This window comes from Volvox carteri (genome assembly GCF_000143455.1).
Source record: "Volvox carteri f. nagariensis unplaced genomic scaffold VOLCAscaffold_13, whole genome shotgun sequence".
NCBI classification, from domain to species: Eukaryota; Viridiplantae; Chlorophyta; class Chlorophyceae; order Chlamydomonadales; family Volvocaceae; genus Volvox; species Volvox carteri.
This window is the reverse complement of record NW_003307556.1, coordinates 1,079,506-1,101,266: the sequence shown is the minus strand read 5'-3', so window position 1 is coordinate 1,101,266 and position 21,761 is coordinate 1,079,506. Positions and strand designations below refer to the sequence as shown.

Here is a 21,761-nt window from a genome sequence, read left to right as displayed (position 1 = left end):
CAACCTCAACTCCACATCTCAGCAGCTAGCCATAATCTCGCGCTCCCGACAAATTCGGGGGTCTCCCCAGGAATCGAACCCAGAACCTTAAACCGCGAATCGCAGTAGTGTCAACCCAGACCATGTGTATGTGTGTGTGTGTGTGTGTGTGTGTGACACATTTAGTGAGTTGCGTTACTCTTCGAAGGTGTTACGAGCCGGAGGCCCAAGGAAATAGGTAGCATAAAACACCGCATAGGAGGCGGTTAACATATCACTCGTGACAAGAAAAAAATATGTCGAACTAGTTGAAGTACCCAGACTGGTATGCCGTAGCAGCAGTGCGCACATGTTATTTCTTGACCTTCGTTAGTCAGATACTGTAAATAAAGGCTCGCCAACCTAAACTGGTCAGTAAACAGATATGTACGTCCGAACATGCCCGTTCATTGCGGTGATGGTCGTCAGTTCCCCAACAGGTGCTTTCAGTCGTAGCACCGATGCCCACACTGCCGTTGCTGCTGCTCAAAAAACATTGCAGTGCCCGTTCCGTCCTAAGCCGGCACCCTCCACCCCTCTACCCTAACCCCCTCTCCACCCCTCTACCCCAACCCCTCTCCACCCCTCCACGCCCAACTTCAAGTGCCCAACGTGGGCCCTCTTGCCAAGATGTGCACCATCCGTCAACCACCATTAAACCTCTTAAGAGTGTACAAGCACCTGTCGTCAAAAAGTCACCATTTTCACGTCTTGCGGTAGACATGCGCAATGTGTGCCCTGCAAGCAAGCAAGCAGTTGCAACTAGGACGACATTTGCCCGACCGCTACCCCGGACGTGTACCTTACACCTCTTGTCTGGATGCGCAGCAAGGGGGGTTGACCAAGCAACAGCGTATGCTGTCTTCTGACTGGCTGATGTCTGGAATGCCATTATCTGCATGTCGCGTGTACGTTGCCATGCAGAGATGTGTTACAAACGTCATTCACTGCGGCCACCAGCGTCAGGTAGATCACAGTACGTGTCCGTGCCCACATGAACGTGCACAGCCCTGTGCTGTGTGACTTCATCTATCACCTAGCTTGGAATGAAGGACATCGCTTTGTACTATCAACATGAGTACAGTTACCAATACAAACATGTATGTTAAGACGCGGCCTTGTGTCCGTGTGTGGAATTCCCAGAATCGATCCCGATAACGTGCGGGATAAGAATCCCACGGCCATTAGATGGGGAGTTGCGGCCCCACGTCGATGGACGGCGATAGACCGGGTTATAGGGATCTGCGAGCCGACCAGGACTGGAACTGATGCCGTCGTTGATCCGACAAATGCCACTGGATGCTGCTGGTGGTGGGTGAACCTGGCAAGTCATTGACTTCACACAGGTATCGACATGGGTGGCTCTGACGGATGAGAGTGGCTCGGTACATTGGGGAAGGTAGGGACTGCCAGGACCGCCAGGCTAATGGAGTGCAGCTATATCCCTTTACCTCACACAATCATACGTGCAATTGTAGAAAGCAGTGAACACCAGGGTGCGTCATGCGCCACGCAGTACTCAGCAGCCAGCAGCCAGCGGCTCATGTGCGGAAGCCCCATCCGTCCAAGAAGCAAGTCAGCAAATGAGGATGTTATGGTACTACGTTTGTCAGCTACTTGTTGACGCTTTCCTTGTACCAAGTCATCATTTCCTTTAGGGACTTGGGTGTCCCAAAGGGGAAACCAAAGGGGAAGGGGCTCCGGTCTAAGTCCCCGTAGGGTTTTTCGTACCTTAAAAGTGGAACTCCTAGGTGTCAGGGCTCCCCTTGCCCCATGCCGCGGTACCTACAGGCGCCTGGACGGTCCCCAACACCCTATGCAGTCGCCCTAGCTGCACAACAAGCGTGCGCGGAAGGACAGGGCCAGGGGCATGCAGGCTGCGGGTTGCGGGTTGCCGCATTCGATGTACCATCCACCTCGCAGGTAGGTAGGTAGGTAGGTAGGTGTCTACGCTGGCTAGCCGCCCAGGATAACCCTGGACAGGCCAAAGGCGGTGTCGGGGCGAGTGTCCGCCGGCTTTTCACGCTCCCGGGCGGTGTATCCCGGCACGTTGAGGCGATCAATAAGGGTGTCGGTGATAGTGCGCAAGTTAGCGCCGAAGGTGAAGGTGACGGGCTGCCTCGGGTCGAAGAAACCTGTTGATGCACACGCGAAGTGGGAACAACGAGAGAACAGACGAGAGGAATGGAGGGTGCAGAGCGGCACGACACATAGATGAACACGACAGCCAAAGGCTTCACGTGTGCAGGTGTGGATGGACCACTTTACATCGCATGTGTAGGAAGCAACGTAGGGAGTAAAGTTGTTCGTACTACATATTAGCCCGGCGAACATACTCCTGAAGCGTGGCTAAAGAGATTAGGTGTGACGACGACGACGATGATGACGACGATGGCCCCGAGGAGGGGAAACGAGCCTTAACACCGATGTAACGCAATATGTGGATGTCATCCACTTTCCTTTAAAAAGGAGGACAACATGCCCTGTTTGCACTCACGCCTTTACTCCGTCATGCCGGTAGTGTTGTATTGATCCTAGCTTAAACCCTGTAAAACAGTACGCACATCCCGGCCCAGACATGTTCCCGCACGGTTTATGCTTACCAATGGTGCCTGAGGACTTGGCTCGCTGTAGCACACCTTCGTACCCCTTGAAGGAGCCCTTTGCAGTAGCCACACGTGCCGTCCCGGTTGCGTCCTTGGTGAGTGTTGGAAACTGGTTGATTCGTGTTACAAAGCGGTCGTTGGTGGTGCCCTGGGGGATAAAGGGATCCGTGGAGGCGCGCAGCCGGAAGGCGACCAGAGAGCGGAACGGGGCGGACCGAGAAGATGGAGCACCGAGATGTGTCGGGGTGTAAGGAGGGGTGTAAGGAGGGGTGTAAGGAGGGGTGTAAGGAGGGGTGTAAGGAGGGGTGTAAGGAGGGGTGTAAGGAGGGGTGTAAGGAGGGGTGTAAGGAGGGGTCTCGGTAGCATCCCAGCGGAGGGAGCCAGCTGGGATGATCAGAGGGCCGTGGGAGTGGAGCGAGAAGGGGCATGATTGTGCGGTAGCGGCGCAAGGAGACGGTTTAGGGGTGAGGGGCGCATGCACCGGCACCAGGCGCAGCTGCTGTGTGCGATGCTGCACCGGTCTGGGGAGGCATGACACGATACAAAACAGGCAGGCCGGTTTTGAAGTTTGTGGATGTTCTTCTCTACCCCGGGGTCATCCGTCCGTCTTTCTGTCTGTCTGTCCATCTTTCTGTCCATCTTTCCCCCATAGAAACAGAATCAATCCATGAACACCCACCCACCAGTGTTCCATGTCCCATTCCATACCTGCACTCCTAAGGAAACGCCGCCAAGTACGACGTTGTTGCCAAATTGGAAGAGCTCATCATACGTGTACGGTGCTACGACAGCAGTTGAACCACCGGCATTATTGGCTCCGGGTGCAGGAATCTCAGCAACCTGGTTGCAGACAATGGAGCCGTCTGGCTGTCGCTCCAGCCCGAAAAAGTCCCCGCACTGCGGCTCGGCGCAGGCGTTGAGACCAGTGCCAACGAGAGTGTTGCAGTCGAACTGTGTGCGGGGGGGTGGGGTTCGGCGGTTGGCATTGTAGTTATCGATTGGGTTCAGGGCGCAGCAGTCACAGCACGGCATAACAGCACGCGGCAGGGTGTACGGCAGCGCGCCATGCTAATTCCAAGCCCGTAGGTAGTCCTGAGGCTGACCACAATCACCATAGGATCACTGATTCCCGGGTGGCTGCTGGTCGCCGGACGCTAAGCGCACCACGCCTTCGAGGACCTATGATCGACATGTGGGATATGGGGTTCTAAATTGGCGTGTGGGATGTGAGGTTCTAGGTTCTACATACTTCTAAATACTTCATACATCCTGGCTCCAAACTTTACCAACTAAAGCCCACAAGCCACAGAGGACGGGGGAAGTCGACAGTCGTGCGCGGAAAAGCTGTCGGAATAAGCCAATCTGCCTTAAATGCGTCGCCACGCATTACCTCGGCCAAATACGTCTCCAGAAACACTAAAGCTAAACACATTTTCCGTACAGTCGGGGCCGCGCTGACCTGGCTGCAAGCCCGTACCTCATCACAGCTATGCACGCGTACTCCGTACTCACACCGAACGACGAGATTGGTACGAGCAAAGAAATGGGTGCGCCGCTGGTGAGAGCCCCGCGGGTAATGCCGGTGAGGACCTGTTGCAGGCGACGCCGACTGTATACCACAACTGCGTCGTCATGGGCGCCGTGGCCCACGTGAGTTGGCTCCTGCAGCGGTGAAGAGTACAAGCTGCTACTGCTGCTGCCGCTGCTGCTGCCTCGACCCGCATCGGCAGCTGCTGCTGCTGCTGCTGCTGCTGCTGCTCTTGCTGTTGCAGCTGTATCTGCGGCTGACTCTGCCCCCTCCGCTGCGACTACTGCCCGGAACATGGACGGCGGCCACGGGGCTTCACCTCCTTCGCTGAGCGAGGCCCATCCGCTAGATTGCCGCCATGGACGGGGTGCTTCTAGATGCTCCTCCGAAACCAGGTACGCAGCAGAGTCCAGGCTGATGCCCCGTACAGTGGCCGCCTCCTGGCATGGCACCGGAGGCGTTTGGTCACCAGGTGGTGCTGTTGCAGAGTCCTTACTTGCGACAACCTTTGCCATCGTGCATGGTGATGCGGAGGCGTTTGTGGCCATCCCCCTGGCGGCTGCGGCTCGAGCTGTCCGAGAGACTGAAGCCAGGGGGACCGAACCCCGAACAACAGATACCGTCCCAGCAGTGTTAGGGCTGTTGATAGCAAGCCCAGTGGCAGGTTCTTCAGTGGTGCCAAGCGCTGCGGCCGTTACAGTACCTAGGGCCGATGCCACCATTGCCGTGATCGGCGCCGCCAGCACTGCTGCGTCTCCAGAACTCCGAAATGTTGCCGTTCCGGTGGCCGCAATCTCGCCTCTCTCCACCGGCACCGCGGCCTCCTCATCGTCCTTTAGCCGAACAATACGGTCCAGCGCTCCATCGCTATCGTACCCGACCACTGGCGTTCTCGAGACCGGCTGCGACCTTGCCGCTGATGCCGCTACCGTACTGGCAATATCTTTCAGTTCGCCGCTAGCTACGTGTTTTGCGGCAGCTGCGTCCTCATCGGCGTTGACATCGGCCGCCAAGACGCCAGTAGCCGCAAATCCACCACCACCACCAGCAGCAACAGCAGAGGCCGTCGCTGATGTCAGACGCGTCTCCGCGGCCGCTGCCGCAGCTGCCGGCGGCGACGTCACCGCCGCGGGGCTCACCGGGGCCGGTGACTCCTCCAGCGGCTCCGCATCGAATGACCAACACACCTCCTCGCCAGCCTCGTCCCACCCGTCCCCGTAGTCCCAGTCGTTGGGCATTCCGCACAGCTGCAGCGGGGCCGCCGACAGCCATGCCACCTCGTCCGCCTCCGCCAGTGCCGCGGCGCTCTCAGAAATCTTCCATGCGCCGGAGGCGCCGGGACGTAAATCGTCGTACAGGTATCGGAAATGTCCGCTGTAGTCGTAATGGCTGGACCAGGTGTGGCCTCCTGTGTTTGTGGAGAAAAACTGCGTTGCGTGGATCTGCGACGTACGATGTCGTACAGCATGTTTCAAAGAGACATGCCATCTGAACATATCCAATCCTGTGCTAGAGTTTCCATGAGCTTGTTGGGCAGGATGATGTGTCCGTCAGTTCTTGGGAGACTATTTGGGAGACTATTCAAAAAGGTGACAGGGCCGACCGGGTCATATGTCGGGCGCTGCAGAGGACAAGGGTACCTTCGGTACTACCGAAGCTACCAGACGTAACGGATGGAAACGTTACGGATCATTTGGGCCGAAGAAAGGGGAATGCATGACCCTAAGAAGACCGCCGCCGGTTGCGAGTTCCACGTCCGTCATGACAAAATACGCCATCCGCGCCATCATCCGGTGTTGAGGCGCTTACGTGACGCGGCACGTGCGCCCATGCAGCGAGCGCTTTGTGGGCGGGGTTACTTGCCTTCACTAGCTTGTGCACCTGCCTCCGCTGCAGAGGTGAAACTGGCTGCAGTGGCTGCAGTGGCGGCCGTTGTGCAGATCGCTGCTGTGCGGCCAAGGCAGCCGGTGGCAGCTGCAGTAGAAGATATAGCAGCAGCAGTTGTCACTATACCAGGGGCCCCTAGCCTGGCTGACAGCAGCAGCCCAAGGACAAGTCCCGGTAGGATGCACTGAGGCCGCGGCGACCGGGTTTCAAAACTGAATCGTATTGAATTAAATTGGGGATGAAACTCAAGCGGAAGCAGCAGCAGCGCCGGCAACAGTGCGGCGAAGCGGAGCGTGGGGTTGGTAGTGCGTTTCTTAGGGGCTGGTGTCGAAGGAAGAGTGGCTGGGGTCGGGTGGCATGGCTGAGGTGCGGGTTGCCTTTGCAGGTCCATGCGGATTGCGTGGAAGGTAAATCCTGCAAATTCCTGCTGCAGTTGGGCATGTCTCGTTGGACAGCCAAGGTTATTGCTTTTCCTGGGGCGCTTCACATCCCACAGTGCTTGGTCTAGCGCCTTGTGAATTGTGAATTTGAGTTGCGATACGATGGGGAAAGGGTGGACATGCTTGGGAGAGCCGAGACGCACGGCTTCGCGTACGCATTTTAATCGTAGGATCCAAGAAAATTACGGATTTCGACTCGGTGCGTTGCACTACAGCCATACACAACCAAAACAACACCAGATGACTACATGCTCTGTGTCCGCGGAGGATAGGTTTTGCTTCGATTAGAAGTTAAATGCCCGAGAAACGGAGTTGTGAATGAGTAGGGGTTCGCTAGGTCCGTCCTGTTTGGGTTCCTTGTTCGCCGGCGGACGCTTCCATGGCTATCACGAGCCAGGTCTGCAACATGCGACGCGGGGCAGAGGTCGTGGTTTCGCACTAGGTGGTTCGGGCGAGGAGGCCTTCTCGGGTCATCCCACATTCGCGCGCTGGGCCGCGGCAGCTAGTCGTGGGCAAAAGACAGGACCCTAAGCCCACGCCCCTTGTCCCCTACTCAGCCTGGCCTGCGTGAAGCTCCTAAATCACGCCAGCTCGTACACAGCTGCTCCACTTCGCACGTGTCGCTTATGCCGCGTGCTTTCGGCACAACGGAATGAATCCAGAAGCAACAACGGCGATAGCATCACGGCGGTCGCGTAGCGGCAGGTCAGACGGTTGCGTCTGGGAAGCCCTTTGCGTTGGTTGCGAACGTGAAGAACTTGTAGCTACTGCCGCAGTTACATGGGCAGCACAAACACCTGCTACTGCCGCCGATGCCGCATATGCAGTAGCTGGTGATTCAGAAGCAACAACGGCAGCATCGTCGGCTTCAACGACGGCAACAGCAAAGACAGCCGTAGCAACTACCCTCTTGCCAACAAGGCCCAGCTACTGCCAGGGAGGCGCCTGCTGTTCGCTTTTGATGCCATATCAACACGCTATGCCTCCGGCTAAGCCAATATCTCCTCGACTACCACCCCAGCGGCTCCTTCTCCTGCTCCTCCTGCTATTGACCTTGCAGTCCTGGCCGCTGTCGCCGGCCGTGGCAACTGCCGTGCTGCAGCTCCCCGCGGAGGTGCGGGGAATGGAGGACCTAAGCCCCGGCAGCCACACCCACACGTTAACTGGTACAGTCGCTGGAGTTGCGGCGGCACCTGGAAGGGTGCAGCAGAGGGCACCTCACGGCGAGTTCTCCGCGTCTAGCGCAACGGAACACAGCATAACGTCCGCAGCCGGCGTTACGGCAAGTACTGGCCCTGCTGGGCCGTTGGCGCTACAGGGCTCAACTGAGGCCCCTGGGGAACTTAATCTAGGGTCGTCGGCCCTTGCACCAGGTCGGTTGGTGCCCTCCACCGCTGACCCGAGCCAGCTAGGCAGCCTTGAGGGTGTGATGATGGCAGTAAGCGGCGGCATGGCACGGCACAGCGGCGATAGCAGCAGCGGCGGAGGGAGCAGTGGCGGTGGCGGCAGCAGCGGCAGCAGCGGCAGCAGCGGCAGCAGCGGCAGCAGCGACAGCAGCGGCAGCAGCGACAGCAGCGGCAGCAGCGACAGCAGCGGCAGCAGCAGCAGCAGCAATGGTGGCCACCGCGGTGGCGCGGCGTTGTCCTGGACCCAGCTGCGAGACGTGCTGGCGCCGCTTACGGTGTCCGGAAGCAGCACACGTGCGGTAAGTGGTTCCCGTCGCCGGGCTTCAAAGCGCATTACAGGGATCCGTCCTAGGAGCTTCCACGTCAGCCATTGCCTTAAATTCTGTCCTAGGCTGGTCTTAAAAATCGGGTACGTGCTGCGTAAGGCCCTTGTACACCTACGTGGCCTCGACTACGGCGGACTTGCCTTCTGGACTACCACTACTTCCACCACAAACGCAACTGCCCCAACCACCCTGTCGTATATGCGCGTCCCTTGGTAGGTCCCCGTCTCCACTGCCGCTACTGTTGCCGCCGCCGCTGCCGATGGCGGACGTAACAGCGGCACTGATAGGGTCGAGCACTACACTGAGGCTGATGGCTATGGCACCGTCCGCCGGCAGCTCCTTCAGGAGTTCCGCCGCGCGGTTTCTCTCCTCAAATCCCCCGTGGAAACGCTTCGAGAGACGTGGAGGCAGGCGGAGGCCACACAACGCGCAGCGTTACGGGACCCTTCACCGCAACCGGCCAACAAGGGCGGGGCGAGGCCCGCTCGTGCAGTCCTGGACGAGCTCAACGGCGCTCAGCATGCATTCCACACGGGGGACCTGGCGGCGCTGCCGATGGACGGCGTCGCCAACTTGGCCGAGCTGTACGGCTTTTCTGCGAAAGACATGACGACAACGTCCAGCAGTACGATGGAATGGGCGCAACATACGACCCCACCGACAGCCAGGCCGGGATCCAGGTCTGGATCCGGTTCCGGAGCTGGCGACCTCGCAGCCAGGCCGCTGCTGGCGGCGCGGTCGCCAGCTCCGGAACCAGATTCAGACCTGGATCCCGCCCTGACTGGTGTCAAAGCGCCGTCGGGCGGTACCGCCCCGAGTGCGGCTGATGGATGGTTCTCCCTTCAGGACGACGATGCAGCGCAATCAGAAGATTCCCTTGGCGAAGAGTTTCCAATCACCAGCGGCGGCTCGCCAACCGTCATCTACACGAGCACCAGTAGCAGCAGCAGTAGTAAAGGCGTTACTGTGACGAAAAGCAGTCACACCGTCGCAAGTAAAGCCCTGTCCGGTGGCGATGTACTGTCGCCGGCGGATGTGGCGGCGGCGAATTCACCCCGGTTTACAACTGGACTGCGGCTACGTCCTCCTACCTTGCTGCCGCTACCGTTGCAAGTAGCTGCACCGGCTGCGTCAGCTGTTGTGCCGACAACGCTGCTGCCTTCCTCAGTCTCCTTCCCTGCAGCCGCACCAGAGGTGGTTGCGGCCGCCACCGCCACCGCCGCCGCCGCCAAAGCGGCACGAGAAGTTAAGCCCCACCTATGGACCCGAGCCGGGGCTCCCTCCTCTGGGCCCCGAACAACCCCGGCATCAGAAGTGCAAGGCGCCACCAGCACCACGGCTGCCGTATCGGCTCCAGGGGAACTGCCTGGGGCCTGGGAAAGGCAACAGCGCGTTCCTGGCACACGAGCAGGTGCAAACAGCAAACAAGCAACCGGGGGTTCCAGTGGTGAGGGCGGTCGCAGCGGGGCTTACCGGACAGCCTTGGCGCTGCGACCCGTCCCGCGCGCCGCTACGCCCCCCTCCGGGCTTCCCAGCTTGCGTCGCGGCTGCCCCCGCAGCAGCAGCTGCCTCGACGAGGGCATCGACGTGGCGGCCCATCATCTTGACGACTTCCTGTACGACATGGATTACGTCGTACCGGATGACAGCCTCGCTGGCAATGCGCTGTTCGACCCGCTGTACCGCACTGGCATGGCCCCCCTGGAGTGCAGCAGCCCTAAAGCCGGGCCCCTGCCGGGAATGTGCCTGGCACCGCATGCGCCCATGCTGACACAGCTCATGCAGCCCCTGTACGACGATGACTATGCAAATGACTTTGGCACTGCCGTACAGGGCACGCCGGAGGCGGTGTACGGACCCGCGGGTCAGCTGGATGCACTGCGCGCCGCCGTCATCCTCGGCGACCTCCATACGCCCGGGCCCTGGGTCGCGACACAGCCGCGGCTGGCACCGGCACCGGCACCGGCACCGGCACCGACGCCGCGGGAGACGAATACGGAGATGGGAATCACGGCAGCGGACGCAACGGGTATGGCAGCAGCAGTGCCACTGCGATCCCTTGATGGAGATCTGTCAAAGCTGGGGGTTTCAGGGCCGAAAGGCAGTGTCATAAGCACTGGCTCTGGCCGGGAAATTGACGGGCCAGTCGGTCTTAGGACTGCTGGAAGGGGCGATAAGGAAAAGGGTGACAAGGAAAAGGGTGACAAGGAAAAGGGTGACAAGGAAAAGGGTGGCAAGGAAAAGGGTGATAAGGAAAAGGGTGACAAGGAAAAGAGCGACAAGGGCTCTGAGAAGGGTGGCAAGGATGGAAAAGATGGGTACGGCAAGGGTAACGGCAAGAACGGCAAAGGTAAAGGCACCGAGGACACGAAAGATCTCAACAGCCGGATCATCTTCTCCACTTCACCCTACCTGGTTGGGGTGCCGTACCCAATTTCAATCTATGCGGGCACGTTGTACTTGGCGGAGGCGGACCCAACGTTGGCGGCAAAGGGCAAGGCAGCCCGCGCCGGGCTCCTCGTAGACTATTACGTAAGTACGGCATCTACTTTGGGATTCAGGGGGTATTGCAATGAAATGTTACTGGCCGGATCCGTGTCCTTGTCCTCTGGTGCTGTAGTAGCTGCTGTAGCTGTAGCTGCTGCTGTAGCTGTTGTTGTTGCAGCTGTAGCTGTTGCTGGATCGTGCAGGCATCGAGCTTCCGTGAACAAAGACGCTCGCCCAGGACTCACTTGTCCCTTGCGCTGAAAGAAGTGGTCCAGGATCAGCACTGTCCTGCCCGTGCGGGGCTAGAATATCAGTGGGGATGAGCCTGTGTAATGGTCCGTTGCGGGGCCCTGGTGGTGACGTGGTCGGCAGCGCGCATCGACCTGGGCATAATTTCTCCCTATATATGTTTTGCAGATTGAGCGGAACTACTATACGACCTACACCTTCACGAGGTTTGGCCCCGGCACCGTTGCTACCACCGCAGCTACGGCCCGCTCTCGAGGACAGGTGGGGTTTTTTACTTGCGAACGATTGTCATTATTGTGACGCCGAGCGTGGACGTTGTCGTCCTGCACCCGCTCGCTTGCGCTAGACGCGCTTGAGTGCCAGGGCACGGCCAGAGGCCTCCCAGACCTCTGAACGGAAACTGCCCACGGCTATGAGGCCCCTTGGCCCTAAAAGCAACCATCATCTCGCATGAGGAGGTGTGCACATCCTTAGAGCTGAGATTTCCCCGCCGCCCGTCCCACTCCTAAGTTACAACTCCAGCCGCAACTTGGTCCGCCGCTCTCGCCCCGGCCCGCTCTGGGGCACGCAGATCGGCGTCGCCGCAAAGGCCCGGGCACTCGGCCAGGCGTTGTTCAACTATCGCCGAAACCGCTATGACGATAACAGGGTGGAGGTTTTCCTCAGCACGCAGGGCCTGGCGGCCAGTTCCGTGGGCGCCTACCTGTTCAACAACCCACTTGTGGATAACCAGTTCCTGTTGCAGCAGCCCAACTTGAACTGAAAGCGCCCCTCGGGCGGCTGCATGATGGCAGTGGCCACAAACTGACGTGTTACGCACGTGCTGGACAATGCCGGCGTGAAAGCGCGAGCCAGGTGGCGAGTGATTTGGTGTTTTTGTATGTAGGTCCTCCTCCCCCTCATGTCCCAAACCCAAAGGTACCAAAAGACTTTTATTCTCTGACTTGATATTTTCGTTTGGGCGGTGGATTTGCGTACCAGCAACGGGACCGACATGGCGTGACCAGGGAACCGAGGCCGACTGTACATGTGAGCGTTTGCCGCAGCGGTGTGATGGAGGAGGGCGTGGTGAGAGGGCTGTCTTAGGTAATGGCGTGTGCACATTTGTCAACACAAGAAGGCGCCAATTACGGGCCATGGCGCTTACGTGCTGGCAGCCATATGGCTGCTGCTGCTTTGGCCCCAAGCCGCCGTATAGCACAACATTCCTTTCCTAGAAAGGCCCTGCAGCCTGGCTAATGGCGGGTAGTGCAATTGGGAGAAGGTTCTGAAGTCCCAAGGCGCTGTTCCTGAGATCTGCAGCAGTACCCTGATCCGCCCAGCTGACTTTTCCGTGCTGCACCGCATCTTGGCAATCGAAGCGCTTGGGGACATGGCCGAGGAAGCATTATACGAGATTAGCCGTAAAAAACCTTTTTTTATGACCGCAGAGTTGGATGGGCGTGGCGCGACACCTACGTGGATCGTGATATTTGCGCTGGCCAGATGGCCATGTTGGTCAAATGATTGCCGACACGCTGAAAGGTTGCATACGAGGGCTTGCAGGGTCTGTACCGGACACTAGAGACACGCCTTACATAAGTCTTACAAGGGACAGCGCCGCTGCCACTATCACGCAATTAGACGACTGGAACTCACGCACAGGCCGCTTGCAGAGCAAAACAGCACAAGAGCTGCCCCAGAAACGAGTCTTTATTCCGGAATTCCGGGTTTACCGCACTAAAGTTACCGAGTTTACCACATTGCAACGACCCAAACAAAAGATTGCGGGCGGGCCACACCGTGAAGTGCCTAGTTATATTGGACACCATCAGCTTCTTCCTTTCAAGACCCAAGGCAAGCTTCAGAAAACGATGTCAACAAGCATCATCTGCCAATACGCATCGATAAGGTACACTGCGCATGCGAGCACGTTCCGTGCTGCAACAAGAGCAGCAGAGGCCGCGCCAGCACGCCAACATTCGCTGACACAAGAGCCTCCGACCTAACTGGAAGCCAACGCGGGCAACTGAAATCTCTTACATCTCAAAAATCCAAAATACCAGTGAGGCCACTAACCCAGGTCCTCAAGTCATGGACCCACCTATCCCCATATAAAAAAAGGAACACGGAAAACGCTTCGCAGCCAAAAATACACCACGCATGTCGCACAACCAAGCATTGAACCATAGAGGCACTGTCTTTGGACAGCTGGTCTGTTCCAAAGAACATGGACGACCTGCATGCCACAAGACGACCCCCCACGCTTACTCCAAAAAGTCGTCGCCCTTCCCTATCCTAACCCTCGACCCCTCCGTAGCGCTGTACCGGCCTCGCATGATAACGTCAGGTGACGCATGCGGGCGAGTGCAGCCATGGACCCGACATGGCGACAGCGCTCAGAGGAAAAAGTTGTGGCCCAGGTCTGGGCCCTTCGCAAAACTGGGTGGAGCCGCTTTATCGAAGAATCACCAAAATCACATCATCGCCGGTGTAACAAGCAGGCAACCCTGGACCTACCCTTCATCTAGGCAGAGGGGGTTGCTGCGCCGATTGTCCCAGTCCTGCGTCGCCACGACCTCCCTTTAAAAACACCAGCAACTATTCCCAAGCGCCCGTTGCTCCCGTGCACCCGGCATACGTGCGTGTGGGACTTATTCAGTTCCCAATCGGCCACAGCAGGCGGTGACCTCACGATCGGGCAAAAGTCATATATGACACCCAGACTGGATTGGATGCGGTGTGGCCCGATATCACAACGACTGTATATGCCTCTACGTGACCTGGACTTCTGCGATGATACGTCTCTACGTGACGGAATTGAACGCTTCTCGTTGAGTCAAGCCTTCGTATGCAAGCTGCCCTTAAATCTCCCATCACCATCCCTAGACGACCCAGAACCGATTTTACTCTCTCAAATCCCTGTAACGGCTACATTTAATCCCTATGTTCAAACTCGTCCGGTGGCGTGGATGTAGCGGCAGTAAGCGAGCCAAGATCTGTTTTCCCAATTGCTGGCTGCTGGGTATAAAAGCCCGCGCATCGCAGCAGCGCACATTACGGCCCTTTGTTGGGTATCCGTAGGCGACCTGACCGGGGTGAGGCAAGAACATGCCCGATGCCCACACAGCGGCAGCGGCAATGGCCTTGCACCGACACAATGCGCGCACCGCGAGGCTTCACCGCCCGTTTCGTGTCCTTCTCCAAGCCCTTGCCCCTCTATTTCTCTCTCTCTGATTCTTTTCTCTCCATCGCTTTGAGTCCTTCACGTCCCGGGACCTCCGAGCCCTCCGTACAAATGCTCATTTTACGACGGGAGCGAAAAACGCACCAACCTCAGTACGCACCTGCAACCCTGCACACCTGCAACCTGCACCTCCTTGTTTCCGATCGGACACAAGGAACCCTCCACGTCCGCACCACGCATTGTCCTATTGCGCCAGCGCTGGCGCCCACACAGCGGGGGTTACGCTGATCCCCTAGACTCTCATAGCGCCAAGGGCAAACGGATTCACAGCGCCACACGCACGCAGCGACGTTCATGAAAGAATCGCCACCGCCGCCATGATAGCTCCTCTGCTACCGCCATCACCCGCTTGCAGCGGCGGCAGCTGCACCCGTAGCTGCGGTTGCCGCTGCGGTGACGGCTACCGGCTCCGCCACTGGCAACTTCACCGGCAACCCCGGCCCCACTGCTACCTCCATGTGTTGCTGAGCCACCGACACTAAGAGGGGTTCAGCATGCGGTGGAGGGGCACCCAGCCCCCGCCAGTGACCATGCCCCACCTGATGCGGATGCTTCTGGTGAGGAGCAGTCGCCGCGGTGGTGGCATGGTGCGCATCGCCGTTACTTCCAGCACCGTTCAATGCATGGCCATCTGCGCCGGACGTCATGTGGTAGTTTGCAGAGGGCGGCATCGCCGTGGTGTCCTGGAGCCGCCACAAGTGCGCTGACGCTGACGGTTCCGTGCGCGCTGCCGCGGTAGTAGATACTGCTGTTGCGCCGGCGCGCTGCCGGGAATCCTTCACCCCGTTCGTCAGAGGAAGCGGCAGCGGCCGGTTGGCATTCCGCGCAGAGCTCGGCGGTCGGGCCCGTGGGGCACTCTCACTGCCGTTGCCGGGGCTGCGGTTGCCCTGCTGCGATTGTGCCTGTGGCCGTCCCGACATCGTGGCCCCGTTGCCATTGGTCGACGCCGCATGCGCGAGATGCTGCTGCTGTTGCTGCTGCGACATTGGGCCATGGCTGGGCCCGGAGGCTGCGCTGGCCCCACGACCCACGGATCCGCCCCCGCCGCTGCTGCTGCCACCGGCGGCCGCCATGCCCAGACGGATGTTTCGCTGCTGCTGCTCCACAGGGTTGCCGCGACTCCGCATGCCGCCAACCCCCATCATTCGTGCACTGGTCAGCGCCCCCGCCAGGCTACCCGCCATCATGCCCATGGCCGCCGCCCCCCTCCCAGCCGCTGGCGAGCCCAAGCCACCGCCAGACGATGACAGCCCGCCGTCGACACCACCAGCACCATCGGTGCCGCTGCTGCGGCTCCCGCCAGCACCGGCGGCAATGCCAACGCTGCCACCTGCAGAAGCGGCTGCCGCCGACGACGCGGCTTCTGCCGCCTGGCGCCGCCGCTTCAGCCAACGTGTCACCTCCACCGCAAACACTGTAATGGTGCCGTTGACGTAGTCCATGTCCATCCAGACCTTCATCCGCTGCAGTGTCGCAGCCACCGCCAGGCCTGTCGTGCTATCCGCCACGTACAGGTCGCCGCTGCTGCCGGAGGTGGCAGCGGCATCTTGCGTGCCGTTGCCGTTCTCGCTGCCGCCGCCCAGAGCTGTTTCCTCTTCGCGGAGCCAAGGATCGTGGTGCGCCGCGCCCGGGACATCGTCCTCACTGCCGCTGATGACGGCCTCGAGCTCGTCGTAGCTGCTGCTAGCGACGCCACCCAGCGGACCGAAAGCCGAATCAGAGTCCGAGTAGGAGCCGTCAGCGTCGTCAACGGCACCATCCGCTGCGGCAGCCGCTTCCGCGGCGGCCTTCTCAGCAGCGATGCGCCGCCGCCGCCGGCGGGCACGTGCACGGCGGTACTCGCTACGATGCCGCAACCTCGCGCGTTCTTCAGCTGCCATCTGCAGTACGATGTGTGAAGTGTACAAAAAGATCACAGGTTGGCAAAGAGTTCAGGGCATTGTATCAGCGGTCGCCGAGTGCGCGGCTACCGCAGGAAGGCAGGAGCTGACGTTTAGTCCGGACGCCACCTACCAGCCCTGGTAGCCGTGGGGTAAGCCGTGTAAGCAGCAGCATCCTGCGATACCCGAATCCACACAATTTCGCCCGAATTCCCGTGCCGCCCCTTCTCATCCTCCCCCACTCTGCTCCGCCCCATTCTCACCGTTGCCGTATAGCGGTTCATCACCCTGTCCACGTACGACGGCCATTTGACCAGGTCGGGATCAAATGGTGGCACTAGCAGCGTGATGGAGTGGTGGTAGGAGCCAGCGCCTGGTGCCTCTGCAGAGTCCGCAGCCTGCTGCTGCCGTCGCCGCGCACGGCGCTCCAGCGTTAGCAGCACGTGCAGCACGTAGACCTCCGCCACCACGGGCGGCATGTTGCGCATGTCCACCACCATCGGGGCTTCCGGGTCGTAGGACGGCACCAGGCCCTTGGCGATGGCCTCATCCAGTATAGCGAATGCTCTGCGTGCGGAGAGCACAAAGCGACGTGGCAAACACGAACGCACTTGCCGCGATACTATTCCGCAAAAGAGAAGTTGAACGAACATGAAGCTGCATGGATGCCCCTTTCTTGCGGTTGTGGTGCAGCAATCTCACTGAATCGAGCTCTCATGGGGCAGCGTTCCGTCCGGTTTGATGCGGTTATGTATCAAACGTATACGGTCCTGATCACCGAAGTTTTTCTTGTACCCTTTGGGGGTCAACTTTTCCCCTTCCGCTTCTCTCCTATGGCCATGTCCCTCCTTTGACAAACTATGATTCTCCTTCCTGTATTATGTTTTTCTATGTTGAGTGCTTTGGCGCACTAGGCGATAGGAAGCCTTTACGTTCCTAACTCGTATCAGGCAGGTTCGCGCGAGCGTGAGATTCTACGATTCAAACGTACACATCCACATGTCGAGAGCCGCGGCGGTCGTAATAGGACGCACCTGGGCTCAAACGCCACCTCGAAGACCTCGTTGCGGGAACGCAACGGGACGAATGGCGAGACATACTTGGGCGTGGCCTCCGGGCTCCCGGGCTCCCCCGCCGGCAGCATCATGGCGCGCATGCAGTTCAGCAGACTGCAAGAATGAGTTCCACAGGATACGGCGGCAGCGGAGGCAGCAGCAATGGGCCAAAGAGTCAAAAGCCATCTCCACATCGAGGGCAGGGCCACAGAGCCGACTGCGGGCATTCGGATCGGCCCCAGGCCCGCAGTTGGGAGGGTTTCTCCTCGACGACCATGCATCTGGGATTTTTCGTACCTGAGCCGTGCCAGGATCAACCACCTACCCTCTCCTCCAAGCTTACCCAAACCCTTACCCACCAATCCAGGAGCTCCAGTGTGGGCCGGAATCCCCGGCTGAGCATGTGGTGGAAGGCGCTGAGCGCGTGGCTGGCCCAATCTATCGTGTCAGGCGGTCCGTCAAAGGGGTTGCTCTGATGGGCACCACGACGTAGCTTGTGCGCCCCCAGCGCCGCTAGCACCCGCTCCGCTTCCTTCTGCCGCTCAGCTGGCAGCCCCCGGCCGTGAGGGTGCCCCTGCGGCGCTGCAGACGGCGCCATCGCCACTGCAGCCGCAGGCGAGCCGACCGGCGGCTCCGATGGCGGGTAGCCAGTGGGCACCCACATAAAGCGCGTCTGACTAAGACAGGCCTTGATGAGCATGTAGTAGATAGCCTGCGCGACGCTGAGCTGCAGGATCTGCACCTTGTTCGCATGCATGAGCGCAAAGACCTGGAACGCCAGGCCCGCCTGGTCCGTGAAGGCGCAGGCGTTGATGATGATGCGGTAGGTGTTCAGATTGGGGCTGCGACCGGCGGCAACCATGTCGCTCAGCAGACTGACCACCTCGCCAAATCTGACATGCAGCGACGGAGGACGGCGACGGAGGGGAGCACGGGGTAAGCCTAACAACTGAGTGGTCCGACGGTAGGAGGGGATGTTGCACATCAGGCACCAGCCTAGCCATCCAGGTGCAATCCCAGTGCATGCGGGCGGCTTTGCAGCGCTGCCATAAAATTTCAACACAGTAATTGACAGCTGCGGTGCCTGCCACATTATCCCCTCTCACCCATCCCCGGGGGAAACCCCAGAAACCTGCCTTTGTACAGATCAACCCAGCCGATGGGCTCATCCCGAATGAGCGTCCAAACCGTAATTGAACGGCACATGCATTCGGATGTCGTTATCGCTCCGCGGCACGTTTTCATTCCATGAGCCGCCTCACGTTAGGCCCTTGCCAACTTCTCGTACCCATTATCCTATAAGTCACCCCACATCCCTCTCACACACCCTGTTCTTGGCGTGCCCAATCTTAAAGCACGTGCACCCAGCACGCCCACATCCCCACCTGCACTCGCTGGCGTACACGTCCATCATGCGATTGAACTGCGACAGCACCGGGTACACCTTCTGCCGTGCGCCCAGATCGTACACGCGTCGTGCCAAGGCCAGGTTGCCACGCTCCAGGCAGGCGTAGATGATGGCCGAGATGGTGGTTGCGGAGGGCCGAATGCCCTCGGCCGCCATCTCAGTGAGCAGCTCGAACGAGGTATCTAGGCGGCCGCAGCGGCCCGCAACCGCCATGAGGCACGCGAAAAACTTCTTGTCGGCGCGCACCGATGCGCGCTGCATTGCCGGGTAAATGTCCTGGGCGCGCTCCCAGGCGTGCGGCAGCGGCAACATGCACGCCGACAGCGCCTGTGTGTAGATCTTCACCTCGGACTGAAAGCCCTGTGCGCAGAGGGGCAGCAGAACGATAATACGTTAGCTCATGGGATCGCATCGGTGACCCTGCAGCAAAATCGCAACCCTCAATCACAACCATTCATTTGGCGACCAAGCCTACACAGCCCGGGGGCACCCGGCAGGTCGCGAGGTGGTGGTAAGTTGGGGGCAGTCGTGTGCACCCACATGAGCCGCCGCCCATGCACATCAGCTGGGAGTGGCCACCACAGCGAACATGCCGACGACGTAACACAACCGGGCAATCACATGGAAGCAGACATATGCTGCTGCCGCGTTGCAGGACACTGTCGCTGCGGGGACCAAGAGCGCGGTAGGGGGACGATGACAGCTCGGCCGGTAGGGCTCCCACAGCACGCTGAGAGCAAAACCAGGGGGGCTACCTGGGACGAAGCACCTTAGTGCAGTTACGTGCGCCGGCCGTATGGAACGCCTCCCCGCCATCCGCCCTCTGTCCGCACTTTGCACCGCAACACCGTAGCAACTTCTACTTTATTACTTGGGTCTGTGAGCTTCAACCCTCCAGGTCCAGCGCCGCGGGTGCTTCGCAAAAGCAGGCAATTGACGTCCCGGCTGGCAGGGTGTCAAATACCAAGTCTATGGCACGTGGAATGAACCATAAGCCGCCTCAGGCCGGTCAAGATGCTCTTTGGCACCACCTGATAGCTCTCGGGTTGAGACGTGTATCAACCCAAGCTGGCAGTAGCCTCGGCTGCAGCCGAAACCGGCGACTGCATTTCACGCAGCACATCACCGCTGCCCCGCAAAAACCTGATAACGCTAATCAACCAAAAATACCACGGGATGGCCAACTCCTACACCTCAATCATATCAACCCCAGCACGCGTTCGCCCGCGTGACATCGCCGACCGAACCGGTGGCCCTGTGGGGCACCCTTTGAGGACGACGAGCGGGCCGTCCGGGCGCCCATCGTGTTTTGCGATGTCTAGCTATCCACACCCGCAGCCCTGGCACTGCCGTCGCGTCCCTCTGCCTTCAGCCAACCCCGCTCTTCCCCTCTCGCTCTCCTGACCTTTCTGCGGCATCCACAGCCGCCTCATGCATCATATCCCCAAACCCATTCCTTCGCCTCCACCGCGACGCTCCCTTCCCGGGTCCTTGCCCCCCTTACCTTCTGCAGCGCCACCTCGAACACCCGCAGCGCCTTTTCCGGCTGGCGCGCACACACGCACGACTCAATCAGCGAGCCATACGTAGTGGCACTGGCGCTGATGCCGCGCTGCTGCATCATTGTCAACACCTCGAACGCGCGGTTCAGCTCGCCGCTGCGTCCCGCGCACACCATGAGCGAGTTCCACACGGGTGCCTGCAGCACCACCCCCGCCGCCTCCGCGTCCGCCACGTACTGGAACGCACGCTCGAGTAGCACGTACTGATCCTTCCGCTCGTGCATGACCGTGAGATCGCGCTTCATAGCCTCCGCACATGTGGCAATCAGTGCGCCATATACGTGGCTGTCGATGCGGTGGCCCCCGGCGCGCATATCCAGGTACACTCGGTGGGCCTTGTCCACATTGCCCACGGCTTTGCAGACTGGGTTGATGTGAAGTGCGAAAATTGCCATTGGGGGGGGGGGAGGGCGTAAGAGGCGAGCGGCAGATGGAGCTGCGAGGGGATAACACTGGCGGAGACCAGGTCATGATGTGGTCGGTGGGGTCTGCACGGAGGCTAGTGCTTCCGTGGTTATATAACCTCTAGGATGCAGTAGGGCGCGGGACAAGGGCCCCAGCAGACGTTTGCGGCCTGGCCCGTGGGTGTCTACATAGCTGGGGTGGGAAAGACCAAGGGAGGAAAGAAGCTCTGCAAACCCCAATAGGACCCAGGGAATTGTGGTAGGGAGGGGGGCGCGCGTACCGTTTATTAAGGAGGTCAGCATGTGGCTGTCTATAGGCACGGCGTGCTTGCGCGCCAACTCCAACACCGTCATCCCAGCATCAAGGTCGCGGCACTTGGCGCATGTCTTCAACACGGACATAGTAAGAAGGGCCGGCTTATGCACGTTCGGAACAGCGAGCTTTGCAAATTGCAATGCTAGTTTGGCCTTCTGGTTTCGTGTCACAGCGTCGAGAAAGTCCTGATAGCGCCACCTGCAGCAGAACCCAGAGCACTTGAGGTAAGGCGCCGTCTGGTCCTCTCAGCTGGCCGCATGTCATCCCACGTCAGCCCTACCTTCGGAAAATGGCCTCCTGGTCCGGCTTGCTGAGTTCTTGCAAGCCACGAATCAGAAGTTCAAGTTCGCCTCGCCTGGTTAATTCTTTCAAGGCACTTAAACAGCCATGCTTGCTTTGGGAACTCTTGAACTTGGCAACCAGAGATTCTAAAGAGTGCTCGCTATAGCTTGTTGAAGCAGGCACATTTCGCTCCTCTGCGCTCCAGACGTTTGAGCTGCTGCCCAATACTAGCGAGCTGAAATCCTCCAGCTGTTTATCCGTTAAAGGTGTCCTCTGCTGCCATGAATCCTCCCCAGAAAGAAGCTGTGAGCAATGTTGCGCTCGTTGCAACGTTGCAATGGCCGCACGCGAGGTGTCCTTGGCAACGACAGGCATTGCCGGCGGCGCGAAAGCACCGGCAGAATACCGAGCACGGGTGATAGGGACCTCATCCTGAGGACTGGGTTCAGCCTGCTCAAGACGTGGAGCTGACACGCGCAGGACACAAGACCTGCGTGTGCAAACAAAGCAAATTGCTCGCACCTAAAACGCCCACGCAGCAGTGACAAAAGCTCTGAAATGCTAATTGAACCAGCATGCATCTGCTGTTGCGTCGCAACATGGGTCAAGGTGATCTGGCCATACCTTGACGGGTGGGGTTCCCGGAGTGCCACCGTTTGACACCTAAGTGCACCACCGGCC

The 21,761-nt window shown here is 59.4% G+C and overlaps 3 protein-coding genes across 3 annotated transcripts; 1 reads left to right on the top strand and 2 right to left on the bottom strand.

Moving 5' to 3' along the window:
* Positions 1-1,974: 1,974 nt before the first annotated feature.
* VOLCADRAFT_89585 (uncharacterized protein) lies at positions 1,975-6,638 on the bottom strand (the record flags this gene model as incomplete). The annotated part of the gene is made up of 7 exons (XM_002949107.1): positions 1,975-2,153; positions 2,622-2,772; positions 3,333-3,575; positions 4,137-4,246; positions 4,472-5,594; positions 5,962-6,056; positions 6,623-6,638. The coding sequence occupies 7 exons, from the start codon at positions 6,636-6,638 to the stop codon at positions 1,975-1,977; spliced, it is 1,917 nt and encodes a 638-aa protein (XP_002949153.1).
* Positions 6,639-7,539: 901 nt separating this feature from the next.
* Positions 7,540-11,710, top strand: VOLCADRAFT_117098 (uncharacterized protein; the record flags this gene model as incomplete). The annotated part of the gene is made up of 4 exons (XM_002949242.1): positions 7,540-8,184; positions 8,428-10,743; positions 11,116-11,208; positions 11,519-11,710. Coding segments are annotated over 4 exons (3,246 nt in total), but the record flags the coding sequence as incomplete, so codon positions are not given.
* A 797-nt stretch (positions 11,711-12,507) lies between these two features.
* VOLCADRAFT_104228 (uncharacterized protein) lies at positions 12,508-21,455 on the bottom strand (the record flags this gene model as incomplete). The annotated part of the gene is made up of 10 exons (XM_002949106.1): positions 12,508-13,165; positions 14,274-14,371; positions 14,713-16,053; positions 16,317-16,620; positions 17,088-17,222; positions 17,468-18,001; positions 18,494-18,876; positions 20,021-20,514; positions 20,764-20,996; positions 21,079-21,455. 10 exons carry the CDS (start codon positions 21,453-21,455, stop codon positions 12,973-12,975), a joined length of 4,092 nt encoding a protein of 1,363 aa, XP_002949152.1. The 3' UTR covers positions 12,508-12,972.
* Between the last annotated feature and the right edge of the window lie 306 nt (positions 21,456-21,761).